The sequence below is a fragment of the Papaver somniferum genome, chromosome 9 (assembly GCF_003573695.1).
Source record: "Papaver somniferum cultivar HN1 chromosome 9, ASM357369v1, whole genome shotgun sequence".
In the NCBI taxonomy this organism is placed as follows: Eukaryota; Viridiplantae; Streptophyta; class Magnoliopsida; order Ranunculales; family Papaveraceae; genus Papaver; species Papaver somniferum.
The window spans coordinates 188,240,976-188,267,111 of record NC_039366.1 but is presented as its reverse complement, the minus strand read 5'-3'; the positions used below and the strand labels follow the sequence as shown (position 1 = coordinate 188,267,111).

The following is a 26,136-nucleotide window of genomic DNA, read 5'->3' as shown; positions in this document are numbered from 1 at the left end:
TCTATTGGCTAAGTTCGGTCACTTTGTAGTTTTAAAATTTTTTGCGAAAAAACCGAACTCTATTGGCTAAGTTCAGTTATTTTGGAACTCAAGATAGTGGTCACAACAACACAGTTCGGTTAGACTGGATTTGTTTTTTTCCGGTTCTAAGGGTGGAGTTCGGTTACTTTGTAGTTTTAAAATTTTTTGCGAAACAACCGAACAGAGAGTTCGATAACTTTTAGTTTTAAATCCAATAGAACCGAACTGTTCTTCGTGTTCTTCATTTTCAAGAAGTTCGGTTAGTAAACTAGGGTTTTTTGGAAAATCGGCCTAACCGAACATGGCTCTGTAACTCCTACTAAAACCCTATTTTGATGATTTCTATTCGATTGAAGCAATCAAAATCAAATTAAAGTGAAGGGTTTGTTGGAAAATACCTACGGAGTGGTCCCATGGCAGAATCAGGCTGCGGCTGGAGTCTTTTATACTCGATAAAATTATCATGTAACAGAACTTAATTGTGATTGCATTGATGTTGTTACATTTCTTAAATAGGCGGTGGTGGTGGTGGTGGGAGGTGGTGGTGGTGGGAGGAGGTGGTTGGTGGTGGTGATAATCGGTGGTGCTGGTGGTGGTAATCGGCAGTGGTGGGAGGAGGTGGTGGTTATATATATATATATATAGGTGGTTATTAGGTTGGTTTTAAATTAAATTAGGTTAAGGGTAGGTTAGTCATTTCAACGTTTTAGGACACCCCTTATCACTATAGGGAAGGTGGCCTAATAAAACCATGGTCCCCTTAAAAAACCACGGTCCCTAAAAAATCATTTTATCTCAATGGCTCGACCTCAAAATTTCCTAGTTTAATTGGGGCCCCAAAAAACAATTAGGGGCCTCATCCATTTTATTTGCACCCCAAATTTTTCAGGGATGTATTAAAATTTTGTGAAAGTACTATTTTACCCTTCACTATAAAATAATCTTAAAAACCTATTAACCCTTAATTCTAAGTCCCAATTCATTTCTACTTCTAAACAAAAAAATCACTCCCTCCCCTCTCACCCTCTCGACTCTTCTCTTCTCCACCATTAACGACTCCGAGAAAAGAAAAAAATAAAATTCACCCGAAAAATTTCAGTTACAGTAAAAGGGTCGTCAATTCGACAAGCCTAAACCCTAACGATTTTTCATATGCATGTAGAGACCATAAAAAATCGTTAGGGTATATGATGATCAAGATAACGACCACATTTCTGGTTTTCATATTTTTTTACCCTAGATTAGAGTCGTTAACATAATATAGAAACCTATGACGATCCTCTATGAACGACCATTTTTTAAACGTTAACGACTCCACGTGAAAAACAAACAACCTCTCTGTCCCAAAAAATTTCAGAGTCGTCTTGGTATAAACACACAAAATAACGACTCTTTCTGACCCAAGCTAAGAGTCGTCAGGATATATCATATTACCCTGGCGATTTTTCATAACTGGAAAAGTTGCAGGTTTGAGTCGTCATTTGGTGTCAATACATTGACGACTTTATAGTGTCGTTGAGGTATACATCCCTCGACATTGACGACTCTTTCTCTATGTTGTGACATATATCCAATCCACGAGAGAATTTAAGATAATCTTACCATCAACACAATTATCTTTGTTGCTTGAACCTTCCTAACATCATTTCCCCTACTTGAATTACTCATTTCTAAAATCCCTATTTTTTCCTCTAAACCTCCTCTTCTTCTTCTCAACTCACAAAAAAAAAAAAAATTGATTCTAAAATCTGATTTTAATCTAACATAATCTAACCCCACTAATTAACTTAACTTGATCAAGTTTTAATACTAATCATTCAGGTACAGTTTAGCCATTTAAAAATATTTTGGTTAAGGGGTGACTCAAATTAGGTTTTAATGACCTTTTTTATCCTCTAGTGGGAGGCTCCTAATTGTTTTTTGGGGCCCAATTAAACTAGGCAAAATATCTCTTACCATGATACAAACAACAAGATGTGCCCAAATTTCTTCAGTGAATAAGAAATTATCTTCTTTTTTCCTTAATTATTTAAGTAGCTTATGCAACTTGCTGAGGGAGTTTCTTATAACAATAATCTTTCAACAAATTTACAATATCTCACTTAGTTTGTGATCATCAATGGTGAATATGCTTGGAATTAGTAAATAAAACAGATCACTTTTCTTTACTCGTGGCCAGAGATTTAGAATCACTTTTAGCTTTATGAATAAAGTCCTCCTTAGATGATATCAAATATCCTCCACCCATATTCCACCAACAGTCCTACAGATGTCCTATTATCATGCAGTTTTCCATTTTCTACTTGATTAAGATTCGCAACATAGTGCAAGAACTTTACAGACATATTTCATCAAGAAGTAGAAACTTTGTATTGAGTTAAGAATGTAATAATAATGTATGTAACAAATTTACAATTTCATAAAGACGTACTTCAATAAATGGCACTAGCATACAACATCTCACCTCTTTCATGTGGAGTATAACTAAATAAACCTAATTTGAAGCTAACCCAAATGGTGAAGGAAAAAAAGGTTACATTTTTTACAGTGAAATTCCATAGGCTAAACTAAGAAAAGTAAGGGGACCTAATGTATGAGATGAGGATGGCATGAAAGAGACCCAAGCCCATAATTTAAACTCATATCGTAGGGATTTCGACAAATTGTTTGAGTAAAAGAGAGAAAGATAGATACCGCAGTTTCAGTTATCCCGAAGTCGCCTGTTGTGGGAGTAGAGACTGTGGCTGCGACTGCTTGCCTTCAAGGAAAACTGTCAGCTCTTCTGGAGCAACTACCAATTTCAACCATTCATGCAGGTCTTCCCCTTCAACTTTCTCCTTTTCTGCATATGATATGATGGGAGAAGAAACGCAACACAGGCAATCAGCAAAGGGTCAAATTAAAGAAGAGAGTGGTAAAAATAACATCTGAATTTGGTAAAATCAGGCGCAACAGAAAGCATTTCCAAACAAATATGAATGTACATTTATGAATATGCACGAATGAAAAATATTAACTAGAGCAGAATCTCCATTATATAGGAGCTGTCGTCAACTACTGTGTGGGCCATCTCGGCTGTTGGTCTGGGTTCTGTAGCACAATTCACTGATGTGCATTGGAAAACAGTAAAAACCCGTGGCAAAATCATATACTTTTGGATTCGGCTTATATCACAAATTTTTACATAGAACACCTCATACAATAAGTTAGTAAAACTCAAAATCACCTTCTAAGTAAGCGCCTAGACCCTCCAACACAGTAGGATTGGCACGGACAACGGAGAGCGCTACTTCAAGAGCAGATTGAAGTAGTGCTTTCACCTCTCCTTGAACAAGATCCACCAGACACCCCTGTTAAATTCAACCATGGATCAGTACTTAGCGTATATAAAGTACAGAGAAGAAATATTAACACGGCTCTCCAGAAGATTGACTACTATTTCATTGTTTTCGCCCTTGTATGCAGGCGCAGCTTTGTCTCTGCTGCCAAACGCCATCAAGGACTTGAGCTCCTTAATCCAAACTCTCAAACTTGTGTTGTTAGCAGTTTTGGGCTATTTCTTCGAAGAGCCCAATTCAAGAGTACAACCAGGAGAACTTAGGTTCCACATCTCAACAAAATGTAATTTCCTCATATTTAATCTCACAGTCGACTAGTAGAGCAACCCTCGAATAAGTAGGCCAGTGACATGATTCTACTAAAAAAGGCAACAAGTGAAGAAGAAAAATACCTGATCTCTTCCCCAAGGAGACCCTCCAGAATCATCCATCCCTCCAGCGGACAGCGTTGTTATTGATATTGGGCCTATTGTCTCATTAAGACCATATTCGGCCACTGCTTTGTATGCCATATCTGTTGCCCTTCTTATGTCGTCAAGTGCACCTGTTGATACGCGGCCAGAATAAACAAATTCTTCTGCTGCACGCCCTCCAAGAAGAGTGACCAAACGGCCTCGTAGTTCATCGATAAAGAGGAGATATCTATCTTCACTGGTCGGAGGAGTGTAAGTAAAGCCCAATGCCCCTCCTGACCTCGGTAGGATGCTTAATTTCTGAGCAAATAGCCCAAATATTAACTTTTAGGATACACTTTTCAATCAATATCATGTGGCTGTCGTGTTATAGCTTACCTCCACACGTGGTTGCCCAGTTAAAACTTTTGCAACAGCAGTTCCAACAACCGCATGACCCGCTTCATGACGTGCAACTACAGCCTTCTCATTTCCTTGCAACTTTGCATTTTTTTTCTCTATTCCCTAATAAAAATTATATTTCTCAGTAATTTTTCTTGTTAATGCATGTGATGTGTTCTTGCTAAATAAACTCTTGAACTGGTAAAATGGCTACAACCACACACAGGTGGTAGCCTCATGCTTAGAAAGAAGATGCACCAACACTAGAGTTCAGTTCTTACATAATAACAGAATCTTAAATGCAACAGTGGACTTACATATGACTATCATAGTTACAATATGCTAGACAAAATCAAGATCTTAAGCAGAGACTTACAGCTAATGAACGTTCTACTGCCTGGATAAAGTCAACCTTCTCTACAAGCACTTTGTTCAGTCGTCCAGCTAACAGAGCAGCTTCGTTCACCAAATTCCCAAGGTCTGCCCTGAACAATGACCAAATACAAGTCAATCCTGGTGAAACAGACCTGGTTAAAAGACAGTAATAAGGCCAATCAGTACCCAGTGAAACCAGTTGTCATGGAAGCAATGTCACTAAGATCGACATCATCTCCTAAAGGAAGTTCCTTTTTTTCTGCGTGAACTTTCAAAATGGCTTCTCTTCCAAGTCTATCAGGGGTTTCCACCTATGAAATACAGCCAAACGAATCAACCTCAAAAACAATTTAAGATACACGACAACAAAAGTTTCCCACGAGATAACTACAAACCATTACAACACGATCAAATCTCCCCGGACGACGAAGTGCAGGGTCTAAGACATCTGCTCGATTGGTTGCCGCAAGGACAATAACTGCAGAGTTGCTGTCGAACCCATCCATCTCCTGTGATACAGATATCAAAACATGAATCGGGAATGACATGTTTCTTATGGCGGTAATTATTCAAGAGAAGAAGTTTTGCAAGCATCTTACAGTAAGCAACTGGTTCAAGGTCTGTTCTCGCTCGTCATTGCTGACAATTCGGAATCGACCATCACGACTTTTTGCCACAGCATCTATCTGTGCATATGAAATTTTAACTTAAACACATGAGGACTTCCAGAAGCAGAAGCAGAACCAGAAATCAGAGAAGAACAGGTAGAATGTTCGAACCTCATCAATAAATATTATAGACGGTGCTTCCTTTTTAGCCCTTGCAAAGAGATCCCGCACACGGGATGCTCCCATGCCAACATATAATTCAACAAATTCACTGGCAGAACAGCTTATAAAGGGGACATCTGCTTCTCCAGCTACCGCTTTTGCAAGAAGAGTCTTACCTGTCCCAGGAAGACCAACCTGTATAGGTCATTCCAACATTAAAGATTGTCTTCAGAAAAATTAATCAGGCATAACACCCAAGGTACCTCAGAGGACCATGATGACGGTCTATCAATAGAAAGAGGGAGTTGTTACACGCACTGCACAATGGAACTTTGGATCCCTAAATTATGAAAAATGGTCCACAAGCGAAAACTGTGCAAACTATTAGCAATATGAGCAGTCAAAAGGGTATGGTGTCAGTTGGAGATTGACCACAAAGAAACAGTGAGAAACTCAACATTGACCTTGCGAATCAACTCACATTGATACATGTATGTTTCTATTCAGTTGGCAGGCAAAAAAATTTAATATAACCAGTTTGTAAATAGATAACCTAAAGCAATATTTACAACCTAAAGCTTGTCTTTCCAATTACTCATAAAAACTCACCAAAAGAACTCCACGTGGAGGTCGAGCACCAAGTTTTGTATACCTGTCTGGATTCCTAAGAAATTCCTGGTGAAGATATTTTCGTAAACAATGATTAGAATAGGTATTAAAACTTCTTACGACAAAACATGGTCAGTCATAAAAGCATAAGCACACGAATGTTAACTTCTTATTATTGGCCATGCACAATTTCTATAAAAAGCAAACAAAAATCTATAAAGAAAATTCTTAGGCATACCACAATCTCTTCCAACTCCTCCTTAGCCTCATCAACTCCCGCAACGTCAGCAAATGTGATTGATTCACTGTGTTCAGCCACTTTTGCTCCACCAGAACCCCCATTTTTACGACTCCTCAGCTGCCCAGCTGTATTCTGTATAAACACATACATCCTCCATACTCAGCAATTAAAATACTTGAAGCAGCGAATTTGAAACATAGCAAAACAATAAAAACTCGTCAATCAAACCTGAGAAAAGTTAACGGGAAACCGATGCAGTAGCCCTGCAAGTACTGCAACATAGAAAATTGCAATCTACAAAAGCCAACAGCAACTTCACATAGTTAAAAATCAGACGTATACACATATTAACAACATCAAATTCAACAATCCAATATCATCAATTACCAATGCAGAATTGAAAAACCCGCCAGACCGTTTATCAGGAGAACCAAATTCAACTTCATTATCAACCATTTTCTCATAGGGTGTCTTTATATCATTTGGGCGCGTAGTTGTATAAACAATACGTTTCATCGTAGGCGTAACACTTCTCAAAACCGCCTCAGACTCTTGCAACTTATTAATCCCATCCACTTCACCAATATCAATAACCTTTCCTGCTTGTTCAGCAGTTTTCAATTTAAACATAATATGAACACCATCAACTTCAACTTTATGTACTTGATTATTATTAATCTTATTTAAGAAATCACTATAAGGTACACTAACAAAAGTAGTTGAAACCCTAGGTTCAGAACCAGGCAATGGAATACTAGGTCTTAATAATCTCATTACAAATATAACAATCCCTAATTGTAATAACAATATCCCAATTTCTTGTACTTGTATTATAGGTTGCCATTCCCATTTCCAAGTCTTTTTCCATCCTTTACCTCCTCCTCCCGCTCCTTGTTTTCCCCTCTGCGGCGGAGACGCTGCAGAAGGAGGAGGAGGAGTTGACGATTTCTTCTCTTTTGATTTATCTTCGTTACTTTCTTTCTGATTTGAATCAGTACTTGCTTGAATTTGAATTCTTCTCTCGATCCTCTGTTTCTTTAAGAAATTCCCTCCCCAACATTCAAAACCTTCAAAATTCCTTCTACCGAGAATATAAACAGAAGACAAGCTCGATGATCTTAATGGAGAAATCCTTGATTGAGAGCTGCGAAGAGTAGTAGTCAATTTTGAAAACTCTTTTGTATGGTTTCTTGTAATAATCTGGGGCGTTGCTGTTGTCGTTGGTTGTAGAGTTTCAACCATAGACATACTTGGAACCCTAGAATTGATTTGATGATGAAGATAGCTTCGGAAAGAGGATAACTGTGAGAATGTTAGAGAAAAAGTGAGAAAGAAAGAGAGATAAGAGGATCGATTTTGGGTGTCGTAGACTGAATAACATGCATACAGATTTTTCGGTCAGACTGGTTTCGCGTGCGCGTTATCCATCCATATATGAGTCCGATACTCCGCTTTCAAGGACATTTGGTTCTTGGTTAGCCACGGCATGATTGAAGAAGTAACTCTTACACTCGGAGGTGAATTGCCCAACTTGTTTTTAGGTACTGGATTAAGTATGGGCCCGACATTGGGCAGAACCACCCCACTTGACCTACCTCTAATCAAGTGTAGTCCAAAGACCATACTCCAGTTGTTGTTTTTCATAGAGTAGTTGTTTTTTCTAATCGAGTAGTAGAGTGGTCTCTATAGGTTCGAACCCTTATTTCTGTAGTTGGAGAGAGCATGAGAACCATCATATATCACTTGATGGTTCTCAAACTCCAATCTATCATATCTACAGTAGTTTTTTCGGTGTTTTATTTTATTTTTCGAAAAAAGGATGATATCATTAGAAATATTGATAGATCTGATTTAGGAACTCGAAAACCTTATAGAGATTTTTCAAAAACATAATACGGCCGTACAAGTTATAATATCTTAATTAATTTTGCATATTAAGCCATCCCTTCAAAACTAAAATTGTTTCAGATGTCCGTTTTCTCTCTCACACGGGAGAGGAATCGATATCGGAAAAGAAATTGGTGTGTCTCAGGGTACAAGGAAATGATTGGGTAAAATCCAACCTAATGTTCCTCAAAACATGTAAATAATATGAACTGGAATTTTTAAGTTTACATTGCTTAATGCAATCTGGGTAACAGTAACCCAAGACATACTTGGAACCCTAGAATTTCATTCATTTGGAGAGTTGTTGTTGTCGTTGGTTGTAGAGTTTCAACCATAGACATACTTGGAAATCTAGAATTGATTTAATTGAAGATAGCTTCAAAAAGAGGATAACTGTGATAATGTTAGAGAAAAGTGAGAAAGAAAGAAAGAAAGAGAGATAAGAGGATAGGTTTTGGGTGTCATAGACTGGATAACATGCATACATATTTTTCGGTCAGACTGGTTTCGCGTGTGCGTTATTCATATATGAGTCCGACACTCTCTGCTTTTATGGTAACAATTGGTTCTTGGTTAGCCACGGCATAGAAGAAGTTACTCTTAACACTCAGAGGGGAATTGTCTGCTTAGATACCGGATAAATGTGGCCCCGTCATTGGGCAAACCTACCTCTAACAAAATCTAGTCCAAAGTCCAAACTCCATTTTCTTTATCTATTTTATTTTATTTATCTTTTAAAGATAAAGAGTATTACATTAATAAGTTGGAAGCCTAACAAGCTAAGCTCCAACAACATACTACTACATTAATTGAACATGTTGTTGTACTAGCCTACCAGCGAGCCTTATGGGTAACCTTGCAAAGGGAGCTGAAGCGGATGTGGGTTGAGATTGTGTCACAAGGGGGGAAAACTAACTCTACCTTCCATGTTGATTTCTGCAATATTACGCTATTGGGGGATCGAACCTAGGACCTCCTGAAACGTATGAAACTTTGGGGAACGGGGATGACCAGCTGAGCTAGGTACCCGTTTATATGAAGAAAATTTTTGCTAAAGTGGAAAAAAATGTTTTTGCATGAATAAAAATCAACAACAATGATCTATGAGTCCGGAGAATCAAAAAAAAAAAACATGAGTCCAAATTTATGCACCCTCTAAAACCAGGGTGCACATTCCGGTCGTGTTCATTGGTTAAGAAAATCAGCATAAACTGCCAAAATTTCTGAAAGCAGTTTTATATTCAAATATACTTAATTACGTTTATCTTAATTACTTCTATCCTAAAATCACATAATAAAAAAGAGAAAAAAATATATAAAAACTGCATATTAGTTTTTTTTCTTCTTTTTTCTCTTTTCTGTTACCAACATGGTTTATGTTAATGTAGTCAAGGTGTTTTTCATTGATGATTCAATGACTTGTTTTCTCAATCCCGATATAGATTTATAATGATATTGTTTTTTTTTTTTGCTTTTGCCTGATCAAAAATTGGTAATTAATAACCAAAACTTGGATCTAAAAACCAACAATTTTTGATTTTTTTGGTTGTAATTGAACTAACAAATTGATTGTACCCATTGAATGTCTCGATATTTTGGTTAGGATTTTCATCTGAAATTTTTTTGTTTCATGCACATATATATAGCGGTAAATTTATATGTAATTTCAGCTTGATGGTTTTCAGATTTTTATTCATGTGCGAAGCTGTGAATTTTTGGTGATCAAAGATTGATGATGCTACACATTGTTAAACACCGGAGCTAATTAAGCATTTGTATGTATACATCATGTACTACAATTGAAGAGATTAACAAGTACCAAATCGAAGCCATTTGGGATTTACGGAAGAAAGAGGATAAGAAAAATGATAGCTTATGTGTTTCACTGCTCTTCTTCTTCATCTCCATCTTCTTCACCACGTTACAAATAAGTCTATGTGATAATTACTTTCTGATGATGATACAGAATAAAAAGGAAAGATAAAAAAATATTCTTAACATGGGTATCTATGATTTTAATAGGAAATATTGTAGTTGAAAATTCAAAACTAAAACTGGTTTTCTACACAAAATCCCCCCAATGGGAGTAGCCGAAATGTGCACCCCGATTTTGGAGGGGTGTACAAATTTGGAATCATGATCTATTATATCTTACTAATATATTTTTTTTATAATAAGAAAATAGAGTAGCTGACCCGGAAAGAGAAGCTAACTCAAGCATTGTTCCATTGTATTGGCTAAGATTAGCACCTAGTTGAGTGTTTCCCACGAAGGACAATAATAGTTTGGTTAGGAGTGATGTCTGTTACATCAAAAGATTGAAGAGTAGTAAAGAAACTCTGGAGGTTTGGCCCCTTCCAGTTAAAGTTTTCAAAAAGAGTAGACTGGATATAAAGTTTTGCTAGTCGAATTGCCGATAGGTTTTGGTAATGGTCGACTTTGTGTGAGGTGGCTAGAAAAAAGTCAATTGCTTTAAAATTTCCTCCCTTCATTCGGTGATATCCTAGATTAAACCTTTCTTCAACCTCTTGTTGATATTCCTGCCGAAAAAATTTGAGAATATCATCATCTTGAGATTCAAAGTTGTACTGGCTTTGTGAACCTCCTTTCCCCATTCTAGAGCTAGAGTTGCACCTCTTGAGGCTTTGTTGACTCCAATGAAACTGCCTTTGTGATTTCTTTTTCCCAAGCATATTCCTATAGAGGACAAAGCAATTAGAGCATAGTTAGTGTAGAAAAAGATATCACCATTAATATCATCCAGGAACACTTCCATGGAACTGATGCTAATAGTGATCCCAAATCTATCTTTATGTGTAGTTATAAGGCTTTCATGTCTATCATCATGATTTTGATGATAGTTGATAGGTTTTGTAAAACACCTAATTTTATATCAATGTTTATGCTTTCTTTGCGAGTTTTCTTGTAAATTGCGTATCTTATGTGTGTTTTGAGTTTTATAGCTACTTTGGAGTCTTACGGAGAAAAAGAAGAAGAAATCATCCAAATTGAGCAACAAGGGAATAATTGTCATTTCAATGGAGGACAATATTCGGATCCGAGCCAGGGTTAAGGGGCAACTCTTTTGTAGAAGTATTAAGGCCAGCCAGTTTACGTTAAGGGGCTGCCAATTGGGGTAATGTGTGTGTTGTTAGCACCCAAACTAAGGTGTTCCCTAGCCCTGGGGCGTAATTATCCAACCCAACTTCTTTTAACCCTAGAATCGAAATACTCTCATTCATTTCGTTTTGAATCTGAAATTGAGGGGAGTTGCTGCTGTTGTTTTGTCCGAGAGATAGAGAAGAATATCTGAAATTGAGAGACGAAGATAAGCAGAAAGGTGATAATGTTGCTAAGATGGGGTTGGAGTTAAATTGAGTTTTAAAGTGTTGATGGTGGTTAGATCTCGTGGTGATTCTATAGAATATCTGAAGTAGAATGGATCGAGAGCTGTGTTGGTGACGCTGTCGAAGAATTAATGGGTTTGATGTTGAATCCAAAGAACAGAGAAGAGATAGAGCTGCTTTTGTTGAATTGAAAGATGGGTTTACTCGATGAATCTTGTTGCTGCTGCTGCTACAGTTGATGTTGTTGCTGTATTCGACAGTAAGATCGAGAATTACAGATGGTGGTTATGTAGTTGTGATGAAGGATATGTGGTAGCAGAATGGGTTTGATGGGAGTATGAGATTGGTTGCTGCTATGAGAGAAGAGATAAGGGTTGGAGTTGGTTTGAATTTGGTAGCTGGTTTGATGAGTTCTCGAGTTCAACAGAGACATGGAGAGGAGCTGCTGCTGGTGATTCTTGAGTGGGGGTTAGTTGTTGGTGAAGAATTAAAGCATTGTGTTTGAAATTGAAGATGGGTTATGTTCATTTAAATGTTCAGAAAGAGTTGCTGGTAAAAATTTAGAGCTTTGAGAAGATTACAAGGGTTTTGAGTCTGATGCCATAAGTTGTGGTTGTGCTTCATTGGCAGGGTTGAGTTAGGTTGCAGAGAATGGCTCGACAATTTGGAAGTGCATTGCGAGATGGTTGAGCAGTAATATGAAAGAACAAGGTGTTAGTGGAGTTGCAGCTGGAGTGGTTAAGGTTCTGGCTGGAACAGATGCTGCAAGAGATTGTAGGTGCAGTTGAAGATGCAACTGAGCCTGTGATGGAATGATTGTGGTGCTTCCATGGCTATGGTGGTGCGAGTGGGACTCAAATGCAGAATGGTTCAAGTTTGTTCTATGGGTATGGAAAGATGAAATGGTAGAGAAGGCAGTGGTGATGCTAACAACAAGAAGCAACATTGCAGGTGATGCAGTTGGACAATGGTGGATCAGTGAATGTGTGCATCTGAAGTTATTTTGAGAACTACCGAGAATGGTGTGCAGTTGCAGCTCAAATAGGGGTACTGCAATGAACCAGAAGTGTTTTAGCTTCTATAGATGAATGTTAGGATTCAGTCGCAGGTGCAGTTTTGTGATGCCGCAAGCATACAAGGGAAAATTGCAGCTTGCGCTATGGACTTGAACTGAAGCTGGTTGCTGCTGTTATGTGTGTGTGGAATGAAATCATAGGTGCAGTTTATGGAGGAGTGGTAATGAAGCAGTGCCTGAAAAGAAGTTGGAAGTGCAGGCGAGAGTTGAAGTTGTTGAGTCGCAAGGGACAAATGGCTGCTGTGGAAGAAGCATTGCAGCAGTGGCTTAAAAGAAGTGAAGAAAACTGAAGCTGGCAGTGATGCACAATCATTGTGCACCACAGATGGTTGAGCAGAAGGAGTTGTGATGCACAATCATTGTGCATCAGCAGTTCTGGCCAGTGCAAATGGCCTAGGCAAAGCCACTCAACCCATCCAACTGAGTAAGATGCTGACTCGGTCAAATTTTGGCGCCGCTGCCGGGGAGGCATACATATAGTTATTAAGTTTTCAGTTTGTTGTCATCGTTTCTGCTTCCATTCTTGTTTTCAGTTTGTTGTCATCATTTCTGTTTTTTTTTCAGTTTGTTGTCATCATTTCTGTTTTCATATTTGCTTTCTGTTTTTTTGTCTTGTTTCTAACTTGTTTGTGAGAATTGTTTTCAGGTGCCTAATCCCCGGCGTCTAAGGATTGGAACTATCCAAGGTACGGGATATCAACTTGTAGAGGCACAATACTCCAACCAAGTCAAGACACGGCGGGAAAACAGGAGCTAGAAGTGGAAGAAGAGTTACAACTAGGAGAAGAACAAGAGGTTTCATTTGTAGAAGAACCACTAGTTGAACAAGAAGAAGAAGAAGCAATGGGTGATGCAAATCGTACACTCAAGGACTTGGCTTCGCATAGGCTTGATGCAAACGATGGTGTATTGAGACAAACTCAACCTTCGAGATCAAGCCGGGGTTGCTTAGAGAGTTTCCAAAGTTCCATGGCATGGTGAATGAAGATCCAAACAAGCATCTTATGGAATTCATTACCATTGTCAAGGCTATGCTATCAGCGGAGACTGAAGCCGATGGTGCAATGTTGAAGGGTTTTCCATTTTCTATGATGGATAGCTAAGGATTGGTTGTACTCTTTTCCATCCGGAAGCGTCATTACATGGAACGGGTTAAAGAAACTCTTTCTAGAGAGGTATTTTCCTGCGTCGAAGGCTAATCAAATTCGCAAAGAGATATGTGGGATTAAGAAAAACGTTGGAGAATCTTTATATGAATGTTGGGAGCGGTACAAGATATTGGTGGCAAGCTGTCCACATCATCAATTCAGCAATGCTATGATAATCCAATACTTCTACGAAGGTCTCCAATCTAGTGATAGATATCTTCTTGATGCTGCGGGTGGTGGTGCACTAGTGAACAAGACGGTGGCTGAAGCTACCGCGTTGATTGAAAGCATGGCTGCGAACTCGCAGCAATTCTACACTGGAGGTGAACCAATTAGGCGAGTGCATGAAGTTACGGAGTCGTCATCACACCGTGATCAGAGAATGGGTAACATGGAGCAAATGATGCAAAAGATGACTGCGGTTATTTTACCTTCATATGGTGAGGAGTTGGAGCAAGCTAGTGCGGTCTTTCCAAATCAACAAAGACGGTATGATCCCTACTCCAACACTTACAATCCTGGATGGAGATATCACCCCAACTTTAGTTATGCAAACAAGCAAGGCGCGGTTCAACAACCAACTTTCAACCGTTCGGGTGGATTTCAACCATAACAACAACAATTCCAGCCGCAACCTCAACAATTTCAGCAACCAAAACAATCAATGCAAAGTTAAGGTTCCGATATCGATATAAAGCTTCAAACTTTTATGCAAGGCATTTCTACCATGTTTAAGGAAAGTCAACAAGAAACAAAGAGTGCTATCAAGGAGTTGCAGACACAAATGGGCTCCATGGCGGTTGATATAAACAAGTTGAAGGCACAAAATAGTGGGAAACTCCCTTCTCAACCTATCAACCCAAAAGAGGGTGTCAATGCTATTACGTTGAGAAGTAGTACACAACTTGTGCAACCCGAAGTTACTGATTCGGGCAAGGTGGAAACACTAAAGGAACTTGTTTTATAGGAGAAGAGTAATGATTCTCCCCAAACTCCCGAGGTACCTATTCCTAACTCTAAAACTCTGGTTTCTACTTATATTCCTCCTTTACCTTTCCCTCGCAGGTTTGCAAAATCCAAGATGGAGGAACTAGAAAAGGAGATTTTAGATGTTCTAAAGAAGATTCATGTGAACATACCGCTCATTGATGCTATCAAGCAAATGCCAAAGTATGCAAAGGTGTTGAAGGATTTGTGTACCAATAAGAGAAGGCTCAAAGATAATGAAATACTAAGTGTGGGGGAGAATGCTTCGACAATCTTACAACACAAACTCCCACTGAAGTGTAAGGATCCCGGTAGCTTTGACATTCCCGTCACAATTGGTAACACCACTTTTAACAAAGCTATGTTGGATTTAGGTGCACCTGTAAATGTTATGCCTGCATCTATGTACAATTCACTTGAGTTAGGTCCTCTTAAAAAGGCTGGAATTGTATTGCAATTAGCCGATCGTTCTAATGTCTACCCAATGGGTATTGTTGAGGATGTTCTTGTGCAGGTTAATCAATTAGTATTTCCAGTTTACTTTTGCGTGTTAGAGATGGATGAAGGTTCGCCGGACTCGTCTCTTCCATTGCTACTTGGGCGTCCCTTCATGAAAACGGAGAAAACCATAATTGATGTGGATAAGGGAACGCTAACTATGGAGTTTGATGGAGAAATAATACATTTCATCCTAGCGATGTCCACTCTTGTTTCTCCATTGATGTTATGGATACATTGGCACAACAAGTGTTTGAATTGAATGGTGATGATGCTTTGGAAACTGTTTTGACTACATCCATGGATATTGGTGTAGAGTGTGGTAATGAAGTCAAGGAAGCCCTTGGTGATCTTAATTCACTACAAGGATGCCCGGAAACTCATAATATCTCTTTTATTTCTTTACCTTGCAGTGATGAAAAGATTGTACCTTCAATTTTTAAATCTCCAAAGTTAGAATTGAAACCTCTTCCCGATCACCTAAAGTACTTGTACTTGGGTGAAAAGGAAGATTTACCTGTGATTGTTTCTAACAAGCTTAGTGAATTACAGGAGTAAAAACTTCTAAGGGTGCTAAGGAAGTACAAGACGGACATAGGATGGACAATTGCCGATTTCAAGGGTATAAGCCCTGCCGTTTGTATGCACAAGATTCATTTGGAGGACAATGCAAAGCCTACAAGGGAAGCGCAACGTCGTTTGAACCCTCCCATATGGAAGTTGTGAAAAAGGAGATACTCAAGCTTTTGGGCGTGGGTGACCCGGTACAAGTAGTACCAAAGAAATCAGGTGTGACGGTGGTAGAAAATGATAAGAACGAACTTGTCCCAACTCGTGTGCAAACCGCTTGGAGGGTTTGTATTGATTATAGAAAATTGAATGATACTACTAGGAAGGATCATTTTCCATTACCTTTAATTGATCAAATGCTTGAACGTTTAGTTGGACATTCTTATTATTGCTTCCTTGATGGTTATTCAGGTTATAATCAGATTATGATAGCACCGGAGGATCAAGAGAAAACCACTTTCACTTGTCCTTTTGTTACTTTTGCTTATATAAGGATGCCTTTTGGCTTGTGCAATGCTCCAGCTACCTTTCAAAGGTGTATGATAAGTATTTTCTCGGAATATATTGAAAACATAATCGAAGTGTTTATGGATGACTTTAGTGTCTTTGGTGATTCTTTTGACCTTTGCTTACACAACTTGTCATTAATTCTTGAACGATGTGTTGAAACAAATCTTGTGCTAAATTGGGAGAAGTGCCATTTCATGGTAACTCATGGCATAGTTTTAGGCCATATAATATCTTTTAAAGGCTTGGAAGTCGATAAATCTAAAATAGACCTTATTCGTGCTCTAACCGCTCCCACTACGGTGAGGGAGATACGCTCTTTTCTTGGTCATGAAGGTTTTTATCGTAGGTTTATCAAAGACTTTTCCAAGATAGCATCACCACTTTGCAACTTATTGCAAAAAGATGTGGTTTTCAACTTTGATGAAAAGTGTATGGAGGCATTCAATCGTTTGAAAGAACTTTTGATTTCAGCCCCTATCATTAAACCATCGGATTGGAGCAATCCTTTTGAGCTCATGTGTGATACAAGTGACTTTGCGATTGGTGCGGTGCTTGGGCAACGTGTGGGGAAGATACCTCATGCTATCTATTATGCTTCTAGAACGTTAAATGAGGCCCAACAAAACTACACAACCAGAGTTTTTAGCTATTGTTTTTGCTTTGGAAAAGTTTCGCTCTTATCTAATTGGTACAAAAGTTGTTGTCTTTTCTGATCATGCAGCACTTAGGTATTTGTTAATGAAGAAAGAGGCGAAACCGCGGCTCGTACGATGGATTTCACTCTTGCAAGAGTTTGATATTGAAATCAAAGACAAGAAAGGAATTCAGAACACCGTTGCAGATCATTTGAGCCGTCTTGCTGTGGACAAGGAAGCTATCCCATTGCGTGAAATTTTCCCGGATGAGCAACTATTCTCAATTTCCTTTGGAGAACCATGGTACGCTGACATTGTGAACTACTTGGTGTCTAAACAAATCCCAAAGAACTTGTCTCATGCTGAGAGGGACAAACTAAAGAGGTTAGGGAATCAATACATATGGGATGATCCATACTTATGGAAACAAGGTAGTGACCAAATGTTACGAAAGTGCGTTCCCGAATCCGAGTTTAATTCTATCTTGTCTTTTTGTCATTCCTATGCTTGCGAAGGACATTTTGGGAGTAAGAGAACCGCTTACAAGGTACTTGAAAGTGGTTTCTATTGGCTACCTTATTTAAAGATGCATATATATTTTATACAACTTGTGATAGGTGCCAAAGAACAGGCAATCTAGGTGCCCGAAATCAAATGCCACAAACATTTATTCAATTTATTGAAGCTTTTGATGTATGGGGTATCGATTTTATGTGTCCTTTTGTCAACTCTCATGGGAATTTTATCTTACTTGCTGTTGATTATGTCTCGAAATGGGTGGAAGCTAAGGCCACCCCGACTAATGATTCTAAAGTGGTTTCAGATTTTGTGCAAGCTAATATCTTTGCAAGGTTTTGGAATTCCAAGGGCCATAATTAGCGATGGGGGTTCTCACTTCAAAAACAGGATCTTACAAAGCTTGTTGAAGAAGTACAATGTGTCGCACAAGATTGCAACACCTTATCATCCCCAAACAAATGGACAAGCCGAGGTTTCTAACCGGGAGGTGAAATCCATTCTTGAGAAGACGGTGAACCCAACAAGGAAAGATTGGAGCATGCGACTTAATGATGTTTTATGGGCTTATAGAACCGCATACAAGACACCTATCGGGATGTCTCCCTTTAGGCTTGTGTATGGTAAACCTTGTCACTTACCCGTCGAAATTGAGCATAAGGCGTTTTGGGCTATAAAGCAATGCAATATGGAGATGGATGGGGCTGGAAAGCAAAGGAAGTTACAACTCCAAGAGATAGAGGAGCTTCGCAATGATGCATTTGAAAGCTCACGCATTTACAAGGAGAAAACGAAGGCTTTTCATGATAACATGATTTCTAGAAAACAATTTTGCATTGGGCAGAAAGTAATTTTGTTTAATTCTCGCTTGCATTTATTTCCGGGTAAACTAAGGTCATGTTGGATCAGACCTTTTGTTGTCATTAATGTGTTTTCTCATGGTGCAGTGGAAATTCGTAGCATAGCTACATGCAAGGAACTTAAAGTTAATGTGCATCGTTTGAAACCATATTATGAGAATTTCACTTCCGAAGTGGTGGAAGGAGCTAACTTTGTGGATGCACTCCCTCTGGAGGAGGCATAGAAATCAAGAAGATAGTCGGGCCGACGACTTTAAACCAAGCGCTAAATGGGAGGCAACCCATAGGATGAGTATCTCTTGTCTTGTATTTATTTCTTGTTTTCGTTTTTAGTTTTTTCTTTTCTTGCATTTACTTTTTCTGTTTTGTTGTCAAAATTATGTTAGAATTTCCCACCTTGACTTTCTTTGGACGATTCAATTTACATTGAGGACAATGTAAAGTTTAAGTGTGGGGGAGTGGTTAAGCATTTGCATTGTAAAATTTTCAATTTTTTCAACTTTTTTGTGAAATAGTGAATAAGAAACCTCCAACTTGTGGTTATTTTAGAGTCACATAGTATACATGTCGCTAAGATTACATCGAAATTCTCATAAGAGTCACTGAACTTAGAGATGACAGAGAACATGATCGGGTTTCTTACTTGTATGAGAGTTAAAGTTGGATTTAACCATCCCAGTGGCAAATGAGGTGCAGACTGAATTCGGTATTAGATTTGTGATCCCCTATAGTGGAGACTACCCATGTTACATCATGTGAGGCACCGACCTTCATTTATAATATGTGCTTTTAGAGTGTGTGTCATCGTACGTTAACTCTGGGTAGAATGGTGAGCTACCCAACCTCCCACCAATAGAAGCACTATTTTGATCTCTTGAGTGCTATTTTATCAATCATGAATGGTGACATCGAATTGCTAACTTACATACCACTTGTGATCTTGTTCGCAGTTAGCACCATCCACTTTATCTCTCTCTACACCAACAGGTCCATAGAAACATCATCGTCATCAACAAGAGGAGCATCAAAAATTCGAAGGAAAATCGAAAACGTTTAAGGTTTGCAAGCAACAGTACAAAAATGAGCAGATTTCAGTTTTGAGTATAGCAACAAAGCAAGGAGCAGAATTTTTACAAGTTGAAGACTATTGTACGAGAGCGAATATTTTCAAGATGAGAGTCAAGAAGTTTATGATATCGAGACATACAAGTTGTGAAGAATCGAGCGGTAAAGTATTTACACCATGGCCTTTGTACTTGCATTTTTATTTTTATCTTTATTTTGTATTTGTATCATTTTCTCAAAAAAAAAAGAACAAAAAGACAAGAGAAAATTTTTATTAGGTTCATCATTAGTTTTCATATTTTGTTTATTTTTATTTTGTATTTATTTTATTTTTTTGAAAAAAAATCATTGTATCATATTTTGGTTTGTTTAGTTTGTATTTGGTTTTGTATTTATTCAATAAAGCGAATGGAAGAAGAAGTATCTGTAATGAAGTTTCAAGCAACAAGGAATTAGAGGAAAGAATCATCATTGTCAAGATTCTACGAAGTTCAAGAGTTGTCATCAAGAGTTGAAGAACGAAGACGAAGATGAAGATACCGATTGAAGACCGAAGACATTTCTATGGATGCTGTGAGAGTGGTGCTAGCTGCACATCGAACGGATAACGAGGTAAGTAAGCATATTCCCACCTTCGTTAAGTGGTTGATTTCCTTTCATAGAGATCATCAGAAAATGGGTTTTAAAAATGAATAAAAGATGTGGGTTTTCAAAATAATTCGAAGGGTTTTTGCCTTCCTACCATTCAACGTGTCACAGGATTCTCTATTCATTCCTACCTCGACACATGTGTGACCCATAAAGAGCTGTTATTATTGAGAGCAACTTCATAAAACCCTTTCTTGTGAGGCAGAGTCGAGACTTTTGATCACTCCGAACCCGAATTTCTTTCGAGAAGGGATGATTATTTCTCTCTCAACTTTTAAGGATGAGATTGTGTTCATTTATGTGTCTAACTTCTTATGACTAGTGTGCAGAATCTCTATGTTGGTATCATTACGGAGAACTAGTAAGTTAGAAAAGTAGGTTTTGTGGGTATATCTCTAGTAAACCCTCATGAGAGTTGTGTGCATACTCTAGAATAAATTTTGTTTGATTTGCTCGAGGACTAGCAAATTCTAAGTGTGGGGGAATTTGATAGGTGTTGTAAAACACCTAATTTTATATCAATGTTTATGCTTTCTTTGCGAGTTTTCTTGTAAATTGTGTATCTTATGTGTGTTTTGAGTTTTATAGCTACTTTGGAGTCTTACGGAGAAAAAGAAGAAGAAATCATCCAAATTGAGCAACAAGGGAATAATTGTCATTTCAATGGAGGACAATATTCGGATCCGAGCCAGGGTTAAGGGGCAACTCTTTTGTAGAAGTATTAAGGCCAGCCAGTTTACGTTAAGGGGCTGCCAATTGGGGTAATGTGTGTGTTGTTAGCACCCAAACTAAGGTGTTCCCTAGCCCTGGGGCGTAATTATCCAACCCAACTTCTTTTAACCCTAGAATCGAAATACTCTCATTCATTTCGTTTTGAATCTGAAATTGAGGGGAGTTGCTGCTGTTGTTTTGTCCGAGAGATAGAGAAGAATATCTGAAATTGAGAGACGAAGATAAGCAGAAAGGTGATAATGTTGCTAAGATGGGGTTGGAGTTAAATTGAGTTTTAAAGTGTTGATGGTGGTTAGATCTCGTGGTGATTCTATAGAATATCTGAAGTAGAATGGATCGAGAGCTGTGTTGGTGACGCTGTCGAAGAATTAATGGGTTTGATGTTGAATCCAAAGAACAGAGAAGAGATAGAGCTGCTTTTGTTGAATTGAAAGATGGGTTTACTCGATGATCTTGTTGTTGCTGCTACAATTGACGTTATTGCTGTATTCGACAGTAAGATCGAGAATTACAGATGGTGGTTATGTAGTTGTGATAAAGGAGATGTGGTAGCAGAATGGGCTTGATGGGAGTCTGAGATTGGTTGCTGAAATGAGAAAAAAGATAAGGGTTGGAGTTGGTTTGAATTTGGTAGCTGGTTTGATGAGTTCTCGAGTTCAACAGAGATATGGAGAGAAGCTGCTGCTGGTGATTCTTGAGTGGGGGTTAGTTGTTGGTGAAGAATTAAAGCATTGTGGTTGAAATTGAAGATGAGTTATGTTCATTTAAAGGTTCAGAAAGAGTTGCTGGTAAAGATTTAGAGCTTTGAGAAGATTACAAGGGTTTTGAGTGTGATGCCATAAGTTGTGGTTGTGCTTTATTGGCAGGGTTGAGTTAGGTTGCAGAGAATGGCTCGACAATTTGGAAGTGCAGTGCGAGATGGTTGAGCAGTAATATGAAAGAACAAGGTGTTAGTGGAGTTGCAGCTGGAGTGGTTAAGGTTCTGGCTGGAACAGATGCTGCAAGAGATTGCAGGTGCAGTTGAAGATGCAACTGAGCCTGAGATGGAATGATTGTGGTGCTTCCATGGCTATGGTGGTGCGAGTGGGACTCAAATGCAGAATGGTTCAAGTTTGTGCTGCGGGTATGGAAAGATGAAATGGTAGAGAAGGCAGTGGTGATGCTAACAACAAGAAGCAACATTGCAGGTGATACAGTTGGACAATGGTGGATCAGTGAATGTATGCAGCTGAAGTTATTTTGAGAACTACCGAGAATGGTGTGCAGTTGCAGCTCAAATAGGGGTACTGCAATGAACCAGAAGTGTCGTCGCTTCTATAAATGAATGTTAGGATTCAGTCGCAGGTGCAGTTTTGTTTTGCCGCAAGCAGACAAGGGAAAATTGCAGCTTGCGCTATGGACTTGAACTGAAGCTGGTTGCTGTTGTTATGTGTGTGTGGAATGAAATCACAGGTGCAGTTATGGTGGAGTGGCAGTTAAGCAGTGCCTGAAAAGAAGTTAGAAGTGCAGGCGAGAGTTGAAGTTGTTGAGTCGCAAGGGACAAATGGCTGCTGTGGAAGAAGCATTGCACCAGTGGCTTAAAAGAAGTGAAGAAAACTGAAGCTGGCAGTGATGCACAATCATTGTGCGTCTCAACATGGCTGGTAATATGGCAGTGATGCACAATCATTGTGCAGCTGATGCAAAATCATTCTGCATCAGCAGTTCCGGCCAGTGCAAATGGCCTAGGCAAAGCCACTCAGCCCATCCAGCTGAGTAAGGTGCTGACTCGGTCTGACTTTGACCGAGTTGGCCCCAGTCCGACTCAGTTGACCCGACCGATTTCACCCGTTTGACCGGTGACCGGGCGGACTTTGCCGGTCACCTGAGCTGTTTTTCGGTGACTATTCCGGCCAATTTCCGACGACGATTTTGGACATATTTTCTACATGGGTTTTTTCTCACATATGGGCTTGGTGGACATCTTCCTATTGGACTTTGGGCTTTAGAAGACTTGACCTAATTTTGGAAGGGAGAAAATCTACAAAAAGAAAAGTTTTCTACAACTTTTAGAATCACGTTTTTTTTTCTTCTTGGAGCTTTGGAGAAAACTACTTCTAGGGTTTGCTTTGCTTTCATCTTCTTTATTTATTTTATTGATTATGATGATGATGAACTCCATTATTATGAGTAACTAAATACGTTTATTGGTTATGGGATAAAAGTTGATTTCTCAATGCATGTTATTTGATTCTATGGATTAGTTTTGTCTCAACTTTATTGTTTATGATTCATGGTTTATATTGTTATATGATTTGATTGTTTGATTGGTTGTGTCCGGAATCAATCCGATTTGCTTTTATATCTAGAGCTATATTAGGGTTTTCAATACGAAAAAGTTGTTTGTCCCTGATTTTAAGTAGCATAATTGTGGGTAGTGCTTGTAGAGATATATACTACTAGTCACATATGAATCATAACCTTTATTAAAACGAATTAGTGCTTTTACACATTTTGTTTGCATTGATTAGTCTTATTTCATAGAACTTATTGCTCTTAGGGGGTTAACTTAATTGTGATTTTACACTTTAGGTTGCTTTCTAGGTAGATTTCACATTAGCATCTTTTAATGTTATTTGTGATAAAATCGGGAAATAAACGGAATACTCTTGCGATCAAGATATCCTAGGACTTCTAATAGATGAGAGATTAAATTTCAATTCTAATCATTGATGAAAATACATGTTTGTGAATGATACTATCCCATGACCAATATCTTCTCCTTATTGATTATTCCATTATTTTATTGCTTTTAATTTACTTTCATTGCTTTGTTTATTTAGATAAAACAACCCCCCCCCTTTTGGTTACTAAGAAACTGAAAATTAATAACAACAAAAGCCTCTCTGTGGGAACGAACTCTTTCTTATAGCATACTATATTTATTTCTAGTTGAGTGAGGAAGTGAATTATATTTGCACGGCTGACAACCGGTCAATAGTATAAATACTTCTAAGACTTCATTGATTTATTAAACACTTACGTGTTTGAATCATGATTAATTTCATAGGTGTTTAAATGAATATCAAGTAGCTTTTAGTTTTTTGGCTAACTTGCTAAACCGAACAGTCATTATACACGGTTCAATAAACGAACCTATATGTATAGTCTTCTATTGTAGTTTGAAAACCTATTTTGTTTGCTTGATTCTCAAGTTATCTTAGTTTGCATTTTAATCTAACCCTGGTCTTTGAAAAACTATAAATAGAGCATCTCTGTCAACTGGGAAAATCAATCCCTGGCACTTTGTGTCCTAGTTGATTCTAGAGTCAACTCTATTAACATTTTATGTCTACGACTATAAAGACTTCGCTTCGGATTTGTGAAATCAGGTCCGACTATCTTTACCTTGATAGTTCATGTATCCTGATCTTGATTTTTGTTATCGAGGTTTTTGTAATCCCTTCCAGGCAAGATACATAGTAATCACAAAGTTATGTTTGTCTCATACTTTGTGATTTCTCAAGATAGATATATAAAGACTGATCTTAGTTGATATTTTGACGATTATTCTTGAGAGGTGGTTAAGAATCTAGGTTGTTCTTCGCGAGTCATAAGTTCCGAATTCGTGAGCTTTGCTAGCTTGTCTATGGAAAACAGATTTCCACACCTTGATCTTTGATCTAAACGAAAAGCAAATAGGCTTATCAGTTATACGCAGATTGGTATCAAAAGCCTTCACTTCGATTGAAGCAATCTTAGGTTGTAAAGGACGCCATCTAAGGGAATCAAGTGTGTAGAACCTTACGAGGTTCAAGAGATGTAAGGATCACGGCTGTAACTGAACCCCTTGGAGGTTGGATTCAGTCCCAACTATATTCTATTCCAGCGTCTGATAATATGCTAGTTTCTGCAGTGGCTTAATACAACGTGGTCTTAAATCTGGACGAGTGTTGATGGCTGAAAACGATTTGCTTGGTTTTGAGGAAAAGTGGCGAGACGAGCAATTCCTCGATCGAGAAAATTGCCTAAACTTTTATCAAACAACTGATGCACTGCATGAGAGTGCTTTGAGTTCGAGAGATCAATATGTAGGACTCCGGCCTAAACTAAGACAACGGTCGTTCCAGAATCAATTCGGTCACAAAGAGGGATGAGGGTCGATCTGTAAGAGGGAAGCTAAGAAGTAGGCCTGTCAATGGAAGAATATCCGCCGGATATTTAGAAATCCGATATCCGACATGTTAAGCACTACCGGATATTCGATATCCGATAATATCCTATAGGATATCAAAATCAGATATCGATTCCGATAGGCTAATCTGTCGGATATCCGATAAATATCCGATAGTATCCGGTTATAACAAAAAAGTTTAAAAACCCTTGTAAAACATTTTCATAATTGACACTTATGGGATATTTATCCGACAATATCCGATACTAGACTCGAAATTAGGATAAATTACAAATAAGTTCCTATACTATCGGATATCGGATATTAACATTTCGGATGGGGTCTAATCCGTTTCCGATATGTTAAGGAAGAAATATCCGATAAAATATCCGATCCGATATCCGATAAAACGGATAAAATCCTATAGGATCTCGAATACTCGGAAACGAATACCGGATATCGGACAAATATTGACAGGCCTACTAAGAAGTGTGTGAGATCAATGATGATTGAAGGATTATGGATGTGATGGAGAGTTCTGCAAGTTTAATGAACTGCAAATCTCAGATAAGTTCGGATATGATAGTTCTGATTAAATTCTGATAACTTGAGTTCTGTCGTGTTGATCAATCATGGATCGATGAATTTATTTATATTGCGAAAATAGTAAACACAATGATCTCCAGTAATTGTGACGGTTGCAGAAGAGTGGAAGAGTGTGAAGTGGGAAATCGTGGTTAAATCAAGTCCTCGTTCGTGGAAGAATTGGTTGATTGTCCATCCACTACTTTGCTAACTCCTTCAACTTCTTGCACGACTTACTCATTTTCTCGTCGTGTGTGTATACACGTGCCATAAGACGCGAAACCCTAGTGAATATCCCCCCATGTGACATGATTGATTGTAAGGTAGACATGTATTTAGTTGGTCAATTGTTGACTTGACTAGACCGTGAATCTTAGACTTGATGAGTCGAACATAATGAACGAATGTGGAATGCTCTGAGACTCATGGATTGTGAAAAAGCGGGGGTCTAACAACCACACCCAATATTTCGTTAGGCAATCTGTATGGACTAACTCCAACATAATTATGAGAGAATCAACTAGACAGTCAAACTCAATCAAGGAAATATATCAAAGAGTTATATCTCTGTTTCTCAATGTAATCCGAAAATCAAACAAATACAAATCTGTGAGCCTGATTATTATGAGAAACAACTTAAAAGGTATCAAAGACCAATGTTCAAGTGTCATTCAATTTCAATCAACAACCAAAGGTTGGATTTACCAATTGATTGAACTAGACACAACCGTTGATACTTTAATTACATAAACAAATATAATGCGGAACAGAA

General features: G+C 38.3%; 1 protein-coding gene across 1 annotated transcript; it reads right to left on the bottom strand.

The window, feature by feature from the left end:
• Window positions 1-2,367: 2,367 nt before the first annotated feature.
• On the bottom strand, window positions 2,368-7,565 carry LOC113310012 (ATP-dependent zinc metalloprotease FTSH 7, chloroplastic-like). The gene is made up of 13 exons (XM_026558548.1): window positions 6,536-7,565; window positions 6,377-6,442; window positions 6,146-6,280; window positions 5,908-5,973; window positions 5,308-5,493; window positions 5,128-5,214; window positions 4,924-5,037; window positions 4,715-4,839; window positions 4,530-4,638; window positions 4,151-4,276; window positions 3,752-4,072; window positions 3,248-3,371; window positions 2,368-2,863 (listed from the first exon to the last, which is right to left on the bottom strand). The coding sequence occupies exons 1-13, from the start codon at window positions 7,394-7,396 to the stop codon at window positions 2,727-2,729; spliced, it is 2,457 nt and encodes an 818-aa protein (XP_026414333.1). The 5' UTR covers window positions 7,397-7,565; the 3' UTR covers window positions 2,368-2,726.
• Between the last annotated feature and the right edge of the window lie 18,571 nt (window positions 7,566-26,136).

What these genes read in the sequence shown, in the direction of transcription:
- LOC113310012 (XM_026558548.1), bottom strand. Translation starts at nt 7,396, where the DNA reads ATGTCTATGGTTGAAACTCTACAACCAACGACAACAGCAACGCCCCAG. An exon ending in CTCCACGTGGAGTTCTTTTG is followed by an intron (nt 5,494 to 5,907) that starts GTGAGTTTTTAT and finishes TGACCTATACAG; the next exon opens with GTTGGTCTTCCTGGGACAGG. An exon ending in CTCCTTGGGGAAGAGATCAG is followed by an intron (nt 3,372 to 3,751) that starts GTATTTTTCTTC and finishes TGAATTTAACAG; the next exon opens with GGGTGTCTGGTGGATCTTGT.